This window comes from Salmo salar, chromosome ssa03 (genome assembly GCF_905237065.1).
Source record: "Salmo salar chromosome ssa03, Ssal_v3.1, whole genome shotgun sequence".
Lineage (NCBI taxonomy): Eukaryota > Metazoa > Chordata > Actinopteri > Salmoniformes > Salmonidae > Salmo > Salmo salar.
The window spans coordinates 27,899,302-27,913,499 of record NC_059444.1 but is presented as its reverse complement, the minus strand read 5'-3'; the positions used below and the strand labels follow the sequence as shown (position 1 = coordinate 27,913,499).

General features: G+C 41.4%; 2 protein-coding genes across 4 annotated transcripts; one reads left to right on the top strand and one right to left on the bottom strand.

Moving 5' to 3' along the window:
* Positions 1-4,040: 4,040 nt before the first annotated feature.
* Positions 4,041-9,327, bottom strand: cdc20 (cell division cycle 20 homolog). Of its 3 annotated transcripts, none has more exons than XM_014190335.2 (11): positions 9,075-9,327; positions 8,576-8,798; positions 8,267-8,415; positions 8,087-8,183; positions 7,877-8,002; positions 6,873-7,069; positions 6,633-6,727; positions 5,502-5,736; positions 5,201-5,326; positions 4,871-4,988; positions 4,041-4,325 (listed from the first exon to the last, which is right to left on the bottom strand). In XM_014190335.2, the coding sequence occupies exons 2-11, from the start codon at positions 8,772-8,774 to the stop codon at positions 4,147-4,149; spliced, it is 1,521 nt and encodes a 506-aa protein (XP_014045810.1). In that variant the 5' UTR covers positions 8,775-8,798; positions 9,075-9,327; the 3' UTR covers positions 4,041-4,146. The 3 variants fall into 3 exon arrangements, with proteins under 3 accessions (XP_014045810.1, XP_014045811.1, NP_001133251.1); XM_014190336.2 differs by having other exon boundaries at positions 9,011-9,202; NM_001139779.1 differs by lacking the exon at positions 9,075-9,327 and having other exon boundaries at positions 8,576-9,037.
* Positions 9,328-9,372: 45 nt separating this feature from the next.
* LOC106599269 (tRNA selenocysteine 1-associated protein 1-like) lies at positions 9,373-13,932 on the top strand. The gene is made up of 9 exons (XM_014190413.2): positions 9,373-9,659; positions 10,401-10,498; positions 10,883-10,982; positions 11,441-11,493; positions 11,696-11,827; positions 12,295-12,414; positions 12,575-12,821; positions 12,968-13,013; positions 13,191-13,932. The coding sequence occupies exons 1-9, from the start codon at positions 9,624-9,626 to the stop codon at positions 13,331-13,333; spliced, it is 975 nt and encodes a 324-aa protein (XP_014045888.1). The 5' UTR covers positions 9,373-9,623; the 3' UTR covers positions 13,334-13,932.
* Positions 13,933-14,198: the final 266 nt, after the last annotated feature.

Genomic DNA, 14,198 nt, shown 5'->3' with positions numbered 1-14,198 from the left:
ACAGCAAGGGTGGTTCGTCGCTCCAGTGCCTTTCCGTTCACCTTCACACCCCTGGGCCAGACTACACTCAATCATAGGACCTACTGAAGAGATGAGTCTTCAATAAAGACTTAAGAAAGGTCGAGACCGAGTCTGCATCTCTCACATGGATAGGCAGACCATTGCATAGAAATGGAACTCTATAGGAGAAAGCCTTGCATCCAGCTGTTTGCTTAGAAATTCTAGGGTCAGTAAGGAGACCTGTGTCTTGTGACAGTAGCGTATGTGTAGGTATGTACAGCAGGACCAAATCGAAAAGATAGGAAGGAGCAAGCCCATGTAATGCTTTGTAGGTTAGCAGTGAAACCTTGAAATCAGCCCTAGCCTTAACAGGAAGCCAGTGTGGAGTAATATGATCAAATTTTTGGCTTCTAGTCAAGATTCTAGCAGCCGTGTTTAGCACTAACTGAAGTTTATTTAGTGCTTTATTCGGGTAGCCGGAAAGTAGAGAATTGCAGTAGTCTAATCTAGAAGTGACAAAAGCATGGTTTCTGATTTTTGCAATGTTACGTAGATGGAAAAAAGCTGTAACGCCAAGGGCCTTCGCAGCTTTATTTGAGACGACTATACAACCATCAAGATTAATTGTCAGATCCAACAGAAGATCTCTTTGTTTTTTGGGACCTAGAACTAGCATCTCTGTTTTGTCTGAGTTTAAAAGTAAAACAATTGCCACCATCCACTTCTTATGTCTGAAACACAGGCTTCCAGGGAGGGCAAATTTGGAGCTTCATCATGTTTCATCGAAATGTACAGCTGTGTATCATCCGCATAGCAATGAAAGTTAACACTATGGTTCCGAACCATATCACCAAGAGGTAAAATATATAGTGAAAACAATAGTGGTCCTAAAACGGAGCCATGAGGAACACCGAAATTTACAGTTGAGGACAAACCATCCACAGAGACAAACTGATATCTTTCCGACAGATAAGGTCTAAACCAGGCCAGAACTTGTCCATGTAGACCAATTTGGGTTTCCAATCTCTCCAAAAGAATGTGGTGATCGATGGTATCAAAATCAGCACTAAGGTCTAGGAGCACGAGGACAGATGCAGAGCCTTGGTCTGATGCCGTTAAAAGGTAATTTACCACCTTCACGAGTGCAGTCTCAGTGTTATGATGGGGTCTAAAACCAGACTGAAACATTTCGTATACATTGTCTTCAGGAAAGCAGTGAGTTGCTGTGCAACAGCTTATTCAAAAAATGTTGAGATGAATGGGAGATTCGATATAGGCCGATAGTTTTTTATATTTTCTGGGTCAAGGTTTGGCTTTTTCAAGAGAGGTGTTATTACTGCCACTTTTAGTGAGTTTGGTACACATCCGGTGGATTGGGAGCTGTTATTATGTTCAACATAGGAGGGCCAAGCACAGGAAGCAGCTCCTTCAGTAGTTTAGTTGGAATAGGGTCCAGTATGCAGCTTGAAGGTTTAGAGGCCGTGACTATTTTCATCAATGTGTCAAGAGATATAGTATTAAAAAACTTGAGCGTTTCCCTTGACCCTAGGTACTGGCAGTGTTGTGCAGACTCAGGACAACTGAGCTTTAGAGAAATACGCAGATCTAAAGAAGAGTCTGTAATTTGCTTTCTAATGATCATGATCTTTTCGTCAAAGAAGTTTATGAATTTATCACTGCTGAAGTGAAAGCCATCCTCTCTTGGGGAATGCTGCTTTTTATTTAGCTTTGCGACAGTATCAAAAATAAATGTTGGATTGTTCTTATTCTCCTCAATTAATTTGGAAGAATAGGATGATCGAGCAGTGGTGTAGCGCCATTTCTGTTCCATATTTCTGGAAGCTTGCTTCAGGGCTCTGGTATTTTCTGTATACCAGGGAGCTAGTTTCTCATGACAAATGTTTTTTGTTTTTAGGGGTGTGACTGCATCTAGGGTATTACGCAAGGTTAAATTTAGTTCCTCAGTTAGGTGGTTAACTGATTTTTGTACTCTGACGTCCTTGGGTAGGTGGAGGGAGTCTGGAAGGGCATCTAGGAATCTTTGGGTTGTCCGAGAATTTATAGCACGGCTTTTGATGATCCTTGGTTGGGGTCTGAGCAGACTATTTGTTGCGATTGCAAACGTAATAAAATGGTGGTCGGATAGTCCAGGATTATGAGAAAAAACATTAAGATCCACAATATTTATTCCACGGGACAAAACTAGGTCCAGGGTATGACTGTGGCAGTGAGTAGGTCCGGAGACATGTTGGACAAAACCCACTGAGTCGATGATGGCTCTGAAAGCCTTTTGGAGTGGGTTTGTGGACTTTTCCATGTGATATTAAAGTCACCAAAAATTGGAATATTATCTGCCATGACTACTAGATCCAATAGGATTTCAGTGAGAAACGTTGTATATGGCCCAGGAGGCCTGTAAACAGTAGCTATAAAAAGTGATTGAGTAGGCTGCATAGATTTCATGACTAGAAGCTCAAAAGATGAAAATGCAGTCTTTTTTTTGTAAATTGAAATTTTCTATCGTAAATGTTAGCAACACTTCAGCCTTTGCTGGATGCGCGTGTAACCGATGTGAAATGGCTAGCTAGTTAGCAGTGGTGCGCACTAATAGCGTTTCAATCGGTGACATCACTCGCTCTGAGACCTTGAAGTAGTTGTTCCCCTTGCTCTGCAAGAGCCACGGCTTTTGTGGAGTGATGGGTAACAATACTTCGAGGGTGACTTGTCTGTGTGCAGAGGGTCCCTGGTTCGAGCCCAGGTAGGGACGGAAGCTATACTGTTACACGCGTGGGATATGGTCACTAGTGTAACCAGGAGAGGCCTCATTTAACACAGTAAATTCATCAGGCTTAAGCCATGTTTCAGTCAGGCCAATCACATCAAGATTATGATCAGTGATTAGTTAATTGACTATAACTGTCTTGAAACTGAGGGATCTAACATTAAGTGGCACCATTTTGAGATGTCACAATCTCAATAATGACAGGAATGGAAGTCTTTATTCCAGTGAGATTGCTAGAGCTAACAGAGCCATGTTTAGTTTTGACCAACCTAGATCAAGGCAGACAGTCTCAATTGGGATAGCTGAGCTGACTACACTGACTGTGCTAGTGGCAGACTCCACTAAGTTGGCAGGCTGGCTAACAGCCTGCACCCTCGCCATGTGGAGCTAGAGACCTGTATCTGGTCTGCAACAGCATTCTTGGTAAGGCTCCCCCAGGTCAGGCCACTCTTTCTATTGTTCTCCATGCATCTTTTGAGTGTTCTGATGGTAGTCTGCACATCCCAGCCATTGTCATCTTTTCCTCACCATCAGGGTCAAGGGTGTTGCATTTTCGGCTTTCATAAAGGAGCAGATCAAACCAAAGCGTTCTGAACGTTAGTCATACATGCCTCATTTTAGGCACTCATCCAACAAGTTTACTATTGTAGAACACCACCCTGGCCTCTGTCTCTTGCTAACTGTTCTAAACCTGGCCAAAGGTTAGCTGGGACACAATTTTAGAATCTTAATTCCTGCAGAAGTGCTTCTCAGAAACCTACCGATCAACAATCTTGTACTCTGCAAAATGTCTTACCGGGAAGTACCCATTGGTTTTCCAGGTAGTCTTTACTGTGGTCACACTGCTAGTTTCAGAAGATTGTTGTTCCTGAGCTGTTAACACTTCCAGGCATTGTGATATCTGTACATGACGTAGATCCCATCCCATCTGGCTGGACAAATCAATAGTCAAGCGCTTCAGAAAACACCATTCTTGGTTAATGAGCCATTTATGAATAAGACCACATTCAACTAGCGCGTCACCAATAAACTCCCAGGAGTACTGTACTTCAAAATAATGTTAACCACAGAAAAATGAATCAAAGCAGAAACTAGTATGTTTCAGCAAAGAAAGAAACCTCAGTTTCACATTGAATGAGGGCCTGAACAGTATTTCACTACATTCTACCCAGGTTATAATATTTGAAGATTTCCTTAACTGGAAAATCAGATTTGTAATCAAGTGGCATGGCTGCAAAATATTCAAACACAAAGAAAATTTAAAAGTGGCAATCTTTATTTTACAGTGAATAAACATTTTGTACATTAGTAAAGAATTAAGAGTTGATCAATAACTAACTTGAACAAACAATACAAAAGGCTAATTATCGGATAGATTGGTGGATGCTGCTGCTGGTGGACTTGACCATCCTCTCTTTGGCCTTCTTCTTGACTGGATCCAGCTCAAAGCTCTTCCAGAGGCGGACAGTTTCATCACCGGCTACAGTGGCGATAGTCGAGCAGTCTGGACTCATGGTAATGTTCAAGACCCTGCCCTCATGACCTTTTGGGGGGGGGGGGAATGAAAAAGTTTAAGATTTCAGTTTTGAACTTTGACCCCAGAATGGCTCATTGGAAACATGTGCCATTTTACTTTCAATTTTGTACACCAGCTTAATAAAGCTGAAAAAATATATACTTTTTAGTTACGGAAGAGATTTCACAGCAGTTTAGATGATTCTTTACACTATACCTGCTTGTTTTGTCAAACTGAAATTAAGCAAACTAAATAGAATTTTAGGAACCAAGAAAAGGCAGAGCGATTTCAGCATAGCACACCTTTAAACATGCATCATTATTGAGATGTGTACATGCCCAAAATGCTTCAGCATTGACATTAAGCAAATTAATTCTACAGTTTAGTTTAAATTAGGATTATGTTTACCCAGTTAAGGAAGCTGGGGTGAGGGACATTATCCGTCAAGCTCTTTGATGCTTTTACAGCTTCAGGCAACAAAATGGTCCTTGTCAACTGATCCATCAATGACAAACTTAACAGCTCTGTAAAGTTATTACAAGATTCATAATAATTTCAGGCCAGTCACTCACCATTGAGCTCTGCCACTTTAGTCAAGGAGGGATACTTCCAGATGACTACGTTGTCGTGGGCATATCCGTGGCCAGAGACCAATTCCTTGTAGTTTGGCGCAAACTTCAGAGAGGACACCTGTAAGGCAGATTTGATCACCAGTCAATGTCTGATCGTACGGCATTGCAGTTATGGAAAGTAAACTTACTTAAAAAGTGACCGGTATGCAAATATTCATGCTGCTATGACTGAGCAGCAGGGCCTTGGAGGTGTAATATCATCCAGCACAAAATTGAATGAGACTTCAGAACTCAGACAATCCCACTAGGGATCGAGATGGGTGCAGTTACCTGAGACTGAGTGTCTAGGGCACTGATGCAAGAGCCACTGGTGACGTTCCAGATGCGGATGTGACGGTCACTGGTGCCCCCTCCAGACGCAAGAATGTTAGGTTGCCATGGGCACCAGGCCAAAGCCTAAGGAATTTCAGTAAGAAACAATCATGACGGTTGGGCATCTCTTTACATTGAGTGCACTTTAATGTGCATCAAATTGTGGCCTTTAGTCAATCCCAACTCCATCCTTCAATAAAACATGGTAGTTTAGCACGTCCCACCAAGAATTACATTTAGTTCAAACATTTTTGCTTACCTTGACTGCACCTTGGTGCTCATTGAAGCCGTGGACAGCATTGCTGCCTTGGCCGCTGCCCTCCTGCACACCTGGCCACACGTACACAAGGTTGTCGTTGCCGCCGCTGGCCAGGTATCTTCCATCAGGGGACCACTCCAGCCCACACACCTCCTGAGAGTGTCCGGACAGGGTGAAGATGTGGTGGTCTGCTACCCTTACATCATGGTGGTGGATGTGACCAGATCTGGAGCCACTGGAAAAAGTAAACCACAAGATGGTTAATAAAAACACCAAATTAAAACATTCTGGACACAAGTATAACAAAAAAAAAACCTGGAGGGACTGACTTAAGGCCTTGGCAGCCTGTACATGAGATTCCATCTTTTACATTTTGTCACATCACACTGATGTTAACAAATTAAAATCTTTATCAACCTGTCCAGATGTACAATTTGCTTCAGTTCTGGCGTCACAGTCTGATTGGCATGAGAGGCTTCATCAACTACAGTGGTGTATTTGATCTGAGCATGTGCCAGCACCAGCAGTGCTCACTATGTTTATGCACAAGTATATTGAATTCAGAAAAACTGAAAGTATGCATTGTAGAAAGTTTTCAAATAAACTAAATCAAATAGGCTTCCTCAATAGCATGGTCGTTGTGGTAGAACATTATTTTGATTGGGATTATAATAAGTGCACAATCACCATCAGGTAGGCTGATTTCAGATGTGTCACGTAAATAAGACTATTAGGGAAATTGTTCTTGCACAGCATGTAGGCTAAACATTTAAATAGAACTATTACATTAATCTGACTATTCACAATAATCATATTGTGTGCATACTCTGTACCGGCAGTGTCCGTAGTCGTCAGTCGCTGGGATCAGCTCGTAATACCAGCCACACTGCACGATAAAGCCCCCCAAAAATTGGACACGGCTAGAATGTCGAAGGGTCTACGACCGCATGTAGCGGTACTCAAAACAGACCCATGTCGCACTGAACGAGCCAAGACGTACCACAATCATTTACGACCTAAGAACTTGCCCACAACGTGGACATTGTCTAGGACAGCAAAAATCGCAGCAAAAGCATTAAGTGGGACTGACTATTCATACAGTCGTTCCCCCCCCCAGACATGAATCTTTACCTGGAAAGAATGTGATTGTTCCAACTCAGGCTGCCAACTCTGGCAGTGTGGCTGGCCATGCTGCGTAGACGCTTCTGGTTCTCCACATCCCACAACTAGGGACAAAGACAAATTCAGGTGATATGTATAAAAAATTACTTAAAAAAAGAAGCATAAAATCATTCTTTAACACCACAAAATTGCATTGGAAGCCAAATTCAGTTAGATGAGCGCTGGGTAGGTTCACAGCAGACAGTTAACCTGAACTTTGCAGTCACTGGTACCAATGGCAAGGAAGTTGCCCTCCTTGATCCATGACACAGAGCAGATGTAGTCCTCCTCCCGCTCCATCTTCATCAGTAGGACGATGTCACCCTGGGTGGCGTCCCACAGATAAACACTGTTGTGAAGGGCAACTGCTAGAAGGTTCCGACTGCTCCAGTCTAGTAGGTTCAGATCTGTGTGAACAGACAGATGTAAATGGAGCTTTTTAACAAAGTAAATTGTCAAAGAATGATCATCTCCACCCTGAGTGAATTAAGATGAGTCTGAAGACAAAAGGACAAGATCAACTTGATGTGCCCCGTTAGTCACTTAGTGCAAATCTCCCATTGAAATCTAGGACCTCGTCTCCTCTATACACCAAGTCACTCAGCTCCGTCATATCAGCCTGGCAGATATCTCAGCTTGGCTGTCAGCCAACCACAAGCTTAATCTCGACAGGACAGAGCTGCTCTTCCTCCAGGGAAAGGCCTACCTCACCATCCCAGTTGACACCTCCACGGTGTCCCCAGAGCGCAAAAAACCTTGGCCGGACCCTGGACAACACCCATTCTCTGCCAACATCAAAGCAGTGACTCGCTCCTGCTCTACATCGTAGAGTACGACCCTATCTCACCAGAAGCGGCGCAGCTTCCACCTCAAGCTAGGAGAGCAGCTTCCCTGTCCATCTTCCAAAAACAACCAAAACCCTACCTCTTCAAAGAGTATCTGAAGTAATCCCACACCTCCCCCCCAGATAAGAGCAGCTGCTAAATGACTAAAATGTAAAACAGTGTGATTTATGCATCACGGCAGGCACATGATACACCCACAGCTAGGATTACTTCACAGGTAGGTTACTGGACATTTACTCTGTTAGGAGACTCAGTCTCCATTTTGAAATTCAGGAGCATCTATGACACACACCCCTAGGTTAAGTCAATCAGTACCTGCTCCTCAGACAGGTTATTAGACATTTGTAGTACTGTATTGGCAGGACTCACAGAAATCATTTCGGAGTTCAGGAGCGTCTAAGATTCTGTCAGGCACTGACGGTATGTACCGGTTCTTTTTGGTGGAGACTGGGGTAGGAATCTGACTGTAGAGAACTTTTAGGTTGTTCTGGTAACCTGCAAAGAAAAGAGAATTGGACACTAGATTCTGACAGCAAGCAACTGACATCAAGTCACAATCATTCCCAACAGTAGGCCTACCTTCTGGAGCGTTCAAGGGTTTTCCTCCCAGATGCAAGATCTTTGCCTCCTCAATGTCATATCCATTGAGTGTAACAGACCATGCTTTCTGGTTCTCCTACAATTACAAATTTGCCTGTGTTTAGCTACAATACAACATACCAACAAATGTGATTGGAAAATGTTAGAGAAAAGACTCACTGATGTTGCTGCTGAGGGGTTTGTGTCCATGGGCTCATTTTCCTTTGAGAGCAGGAAGCTTGCCACATCCATCTGTTTGTTGTTTCTAGTGGGAATGAAACGGTCACCACCTGCCTTGGAAGGTGTGCACTGTGTCTTTCCATTTTTACCTGAACAAGAGAGAAGGGCAGATTAGTAATAAAACCCTTGGTGAAAAAGATTGTAACAGTGCCACACCCATAGACAGTTGAAAAAAGACTACCCACGTACACAGAAGCAAGTACTGTAGAGCAAGATTCAACATGAAAAACAAAAATAATAACTAGTCACCTGGTGTTTTACTGGGCGTCTTGGACAGACTAAGAGACCGGTTTCCGGATTTGCCAGGTGACAGAGCGCTGGTGTTGGCACAGCTGGTCGACATCGACGAACTGGCTTTTCTCTGCCACCTCGCCATGGGCGCGTTTGTGATAGGCATATCCAGCTTCAGAATGCTGTGAATGTCGTTGTCGAATCCAAATTGAGCCATGTCTGAATCTGCTTTTCGGACTCCCTACAGGGTAACGTTGCAAGAATTGGACCAATTAGTTTATAAATTACACTATAAAAGCGTTTATTTTGTTAACTAAACGTGCACGTTAGCTAACCTTAGAAAACGAATTCCCTGACGCTATAATTGAACTTGCTGGCTTTCTCCGTCATTTATTATTTACATTTCATGCAACACAACCTAAAAGTAGGTGTTAACAAACGTGAGCTACTTACTCCAAATTAATTCCACACGTAAAAATGTACTTTTACAACTACTGGAAGGGAAAAATCAACTCACAAACTTCACTGAAACGTGTTCCTTTCTGCCGCAGCTCAGGTTTAAAATTTCAACGTCCGATGACGAACTTTCTTTAAATTACTAAATGCGCTGTCGTGATTGGTTTGTTCAAAAGATTTGGGAGGTTACCATGGAAGCGGAATAGCATCCGTTACTATGATTGGTGAAAAATGTCGCCGTTGCCCTCCTGAATAATCAAAGCCGAAAGAAAATATCGTCACACTTTTTCGAAGGACGGATAGAATCCACATCGCCCCCTAGCGAAAATAATGTCCAAACCACTGGCACTGAGTTTTATGTTTTTGTTAACACTGATCTATAGTCAATCATTTTGAAGTCGCCTACATAATCAAATGCGGAAATTAATTCAAGATGTGTCCATTCTTGCAAGTCCATTTATTTAACTTACCGAATTTCCGGAGGCGTGGTCTTTCACCATCTTTGATTTCAGTAGCACCAGTTTCGGGAGGAAGCGCTATCAATTTATAAAACTTAACTAGTAGCTACATATTCGTGTTTGTAGTATACCCCCGAAAATAAACCATCAACATGTTCAACAGGATGACAAGCCTTTGGATGGGTGATGTACGTTCGCTCTGTTTTAATCCTCTTGTTACTAACTGACTGAAGGCAAACGTTTTAGCCAGCTACTTTAGCTACAGGAGACTAGCTAGCTAGTAACGTTAGGTAGCTACAGCAGTAACGTTATCTAGCTTGCTAACGTCAGCTAGCTAAATTCCCCAATTGTTGTGAAGTGTATAATCTGTATGCTTATGTGGACGTTCATTTAAATACAGGTTAAGAGATACAGCCAGTGATGTATTAACTACCGAATTAAAATGTGTTAACTTCTCAAAAGTAATGTTCCCGAATCCCGACAGTTTAGCTAGCTCGCTGCCCTGTTTGGGCCTAGTAGTAGAGCGCCTAATAATATCAGAGTTTCTAAACCTGTCTTTGGTAATAATCTAACGTGTTTACAACTACTCCTGAGCCCAGGCAGACATTTGGGTAAACATTTGGGTTATCACTAGTTATCATAGCTGACTAAACTCCACTCCATGGTGAAGGTGTCTGACGAATTGAATTATGTTCAACACATGTTTGGTCGTCACTAGTTACCACAGCCACAAAGTCATAATTATAGCAACATTTTAAACCTAACTTTAACCACACTGCTAACATTATGCCTGACCTAACTAGGCCTTCTCTCACTATTCTCTATTTCCTGACTTGTACTGTAGCCAGCTTTATATTTCATGGATATGAATGGGATATTTGCAAGTTTATATCTTACAGACAGATAACTCTACACAATCTTTTTCATAGCTGGACCCATACATGGATGAGAATTTCATCAAACAAGCCTTCAGCACTATGGGCGAGACGGCGTATGGTGTTAAGATCATTACCCACAGAGTAACAGGGTATGTTCATCACACCTCTGTGTAATGTAGTCAAGTATTAATGCCATGTGTTTCCTTGTTTGAAAATAGTCCACACTATTTTATGTAGGATATATATCAAGCAACTACTTTCCCAAATTAGAGTCAGTCAGTAATGAAAATACATAGTGAGTCATTGAACCCTATCAGCTACAATGTCAGGCTACCCTAACCTTAAATGTCAGTTGTTCTAGAACCTCCTTTTGTCATTTTAGGGAAGTACTTGGTTTACTTACCACAGAGCTGTGAATTGATACTGTAATTCCAAAATGCAATATTTATTACCCCACATTGGGGGTTTCTGTCCCGTTTGTAAAATGTTGTTGTATCACACTGTTGGCACTAATACAATCTCTTGTTCTACAGTGGTTCAGCGGGCTATTGCTTTGTGGAAATGGCAGACGAAACCAGCGTTGACCGATGCGTTCACCAACTGAATGGCAAGCTAGTTCCTGGATCAAATCCGGTGAGCACTCATCATAAGCTTGACATTTCTAAAATTCATAGTTCATTTGAACAACTTACTGATGATGTGTTAGCGGACAACCACCCTCTAGTTTTAGTTTCAAATGTGTTGTTGATAGCGGAGCTTCGCTAGCATTGGCCCCCACCTTAATTTGAGGTTGATGGAACGGAATACAGTATCTCAGATTTACATTACTGCAAAGTTACTGAGCTCCGTTTTCTTCCTGATGAAGGTGGTTGAGGCTGTTTGTAAGTTGACTTTGTTTAAAGCTGGTGAATAAACTCTGTTAGGAACTAACTGACGAATGGAATAAAGCCTGTTCTGGGTGGTGGAGGTATGTAAACCAAATAAAATGTTATTCTCTAATAATATACTCTTTATTTTTCAGCAATATATGTCCTTACTACACGCGTTTGTCTTTGAAGGTGCTTGACTGCTTGTTCTTTCTTCCTGTATAGCCCAGAAAGTTTAAGTTAAACTATGCAACTTACGGGAAACGGCCAGAGGCTGGGTAAGCTATTTTACTTTCTTCCTCATTTGATGCATGATTCTGTTGTTGGAACCCGCAGTAACTTGTTTATCATGTACACTGTTCTGTGTGATATTTTCTATCGCCAGAAAAAAGATTGTGCGAAAGAAACCGCTAGATGGTATGGTGTTGGTTCACCTTCGTAATCTCTCTCTCTCTGTGTCCGTCTTTTATGCAACCTCAGGCCGGAATTTTCCGTTTTTGTGGGAGATCTGTCTTCAGAGGTGGACGACTACCAGCTTCATCAGTTCTTCTTGAAGAAGTACCCTTCCTGCAAAGGAGGCAAAGTGGTCTCTGATCAGTATGGTAACTCCAGGTATGTGTGCTGAACAGACTTATACATTCATGTTATTTGGTGAGGCTAGTTATTCACCACCTGCTTTTGAACACAATTTGAATTAATCTGACATTTCATTACATTTAAATTCCTTGTAAAGTCTCATGACGTTTTAACAATAGATTCTTGTTACATTGGATTGTGTGTGTATATATACTAGTGTGTTGGGTATCTTCACCACTGTTTACCACTGGTATATTTCCCCCAAAATACTGGAAAAGTTTGTTTCTGACATTTATGCTAAAACTATTGTTTTCCCCATGTAGGGTAAGCAAGAGCAACTCACAATTGAAGTGATGCTACTTCATATTAAAAGTAAAACAACAAGTTTCAGTTCTACCATACCATTTTTGTTTTTCGAATTAATTCCGTATTTGATTAGCATGATACGGCGAGTTCGGACAGAATGTGTGCTCAGGGTTTTAGCGTTTTGCTTGCTCCCGCAGAGGTTATGGCTTCATCAAGTTTGAAGATGAGAACGAACAGAAGAAAGCCATCGATGAGTGTCAGAATGCTTCAGGCCTGGGGACGAAACCAATCAGGATCAGCATAGCTGTGAACAAGAGGTATAGTTCTAATCTTCTGAAATAAGTGTATGAATTACACTGTATTAGGGTCGATTAGTGTCGTGCTGGTTGAAAATTTGATTATACTATGTGTGATTGTCCTCCTAACTTGACATCCACTGCACCTAACATACATTTTTCCTGTTTCCTTGCTTTTTAGCCATAAAATGAACAGCTATAACAGCCAGAACCACAACTCCTACCACAACAATTACCAACAGCCATACTATCAACAACCCAACCAGAATTACTACCCTCAGTGGGGCTATGACCAGTACAACAGCTACAACTATGGTGGGTACGGTCCCTACGGGGGGTACCCCCCTCCAGGCCCCCATGGGATGATGGGACCCCCACCTCCCATCGGCATGCCCCCCATGCCCACAGACATGCAGACTTCCTCAGAGGTAAGGCTTCCTTACAAGCTCCTGGGATCTTTCCTCATAATTTCCCATAACCTGTCCCTTAATCTAATGAAATCTGTCTAAAAATGGTTTTCATGCTAACAGGTGTTCACAATGATTAATTTATGTTGTCTTGTTTTTCACATTAGCAAACACAGGAGTCCACAGATGAGCCTGAAGAAGAGGCAGCAGAAGGTAACTCTTCACTATACTTTCACATGCACTAAAGGAAAATGCAATGTGCTGCAGATATAAGGTCCTTCTTGTTCTTCCTTTTAAATGTATTGTTACCATTGCCTGACTCAGTTGCATTCAAATCCCTTGGTTTCCTGACTTATTTACTCTTCTTCATTCCCCTCTCTTCCCTGCCAGAACCCAATCCTCACCTGGATGTGGATGCACTGAACAAAGAATACATGGAGAGGAGTGAGGAGCTCTATGATTCACTAATGAACTGTCACTGGCAGCCACTGGATACCATCACTTCAAAAATCCCTCCTTTTTCCACTTCCTGATCTTTCAACTTGTCCTGTGAATTTAGTATGAAGTGTATTTTCTCCAAAAGAGCAGTCACACAGAATGTCAGCGTTGTTTTAAAAAAAAATCATCAGTAGACACATTATGTTTCTGAGCTACATTATTGGCCATTTGTATATATTGTCCATGTCCTTCTGTCTTTTGTTTTTTGCTTATTTTTTTTCTATCTCTAGATTATTATTAGATTTTCTTTTTAGCTGAAACTTGATTTCTTCCATTTTAATTTTATTATATCAAGTAATCAATGTTCGTCATCTCCCAGACACTTTGTTTGTATTTCACACTGTTTTCGGTACCATCTTGTCTTCAGAAAGAAAATGTAAAGAAATGTTGGTGTAACTCTATTTTTCAAAAATGAGAAACTTACATTTAAGCTTGTATTTCAAAAGCTTGCATCACACCTTTACTTGCGCTTAATCTGTGGGTTTCTTAAAAAAAAAACGCATTTACCTGTCATTTTCATGTTATACAACTTGTCTATTTGTCTTAGACTTGTAATTCATGTCAGCTTTTTTTTGTGCCTGTATCTTTTGGAATAATTGTATTATTAAAGCTGACTTGGAGGGGAGAAAAACAAGATGTTGAAGTTATGTTTAAGTACAGTAGTAGACTATGTATCATCCAATTATAATTTGACACGGAAAAGTGGTGTTTACGCAAAGTTTAACATTTTCATTCAACACATTTGGTCTGATTTGAATAAAATCACAATTTGTTTATTTTCCTTCTAACCCACAGTTGAAGTTGGAAGTTTACATACACCTTAGCCAAATACATTACAATTCAGTTTTTCACAATTCCTAAAATTTAATCCTTGTAAAAATTCCCTATCTTAGGTCAGCT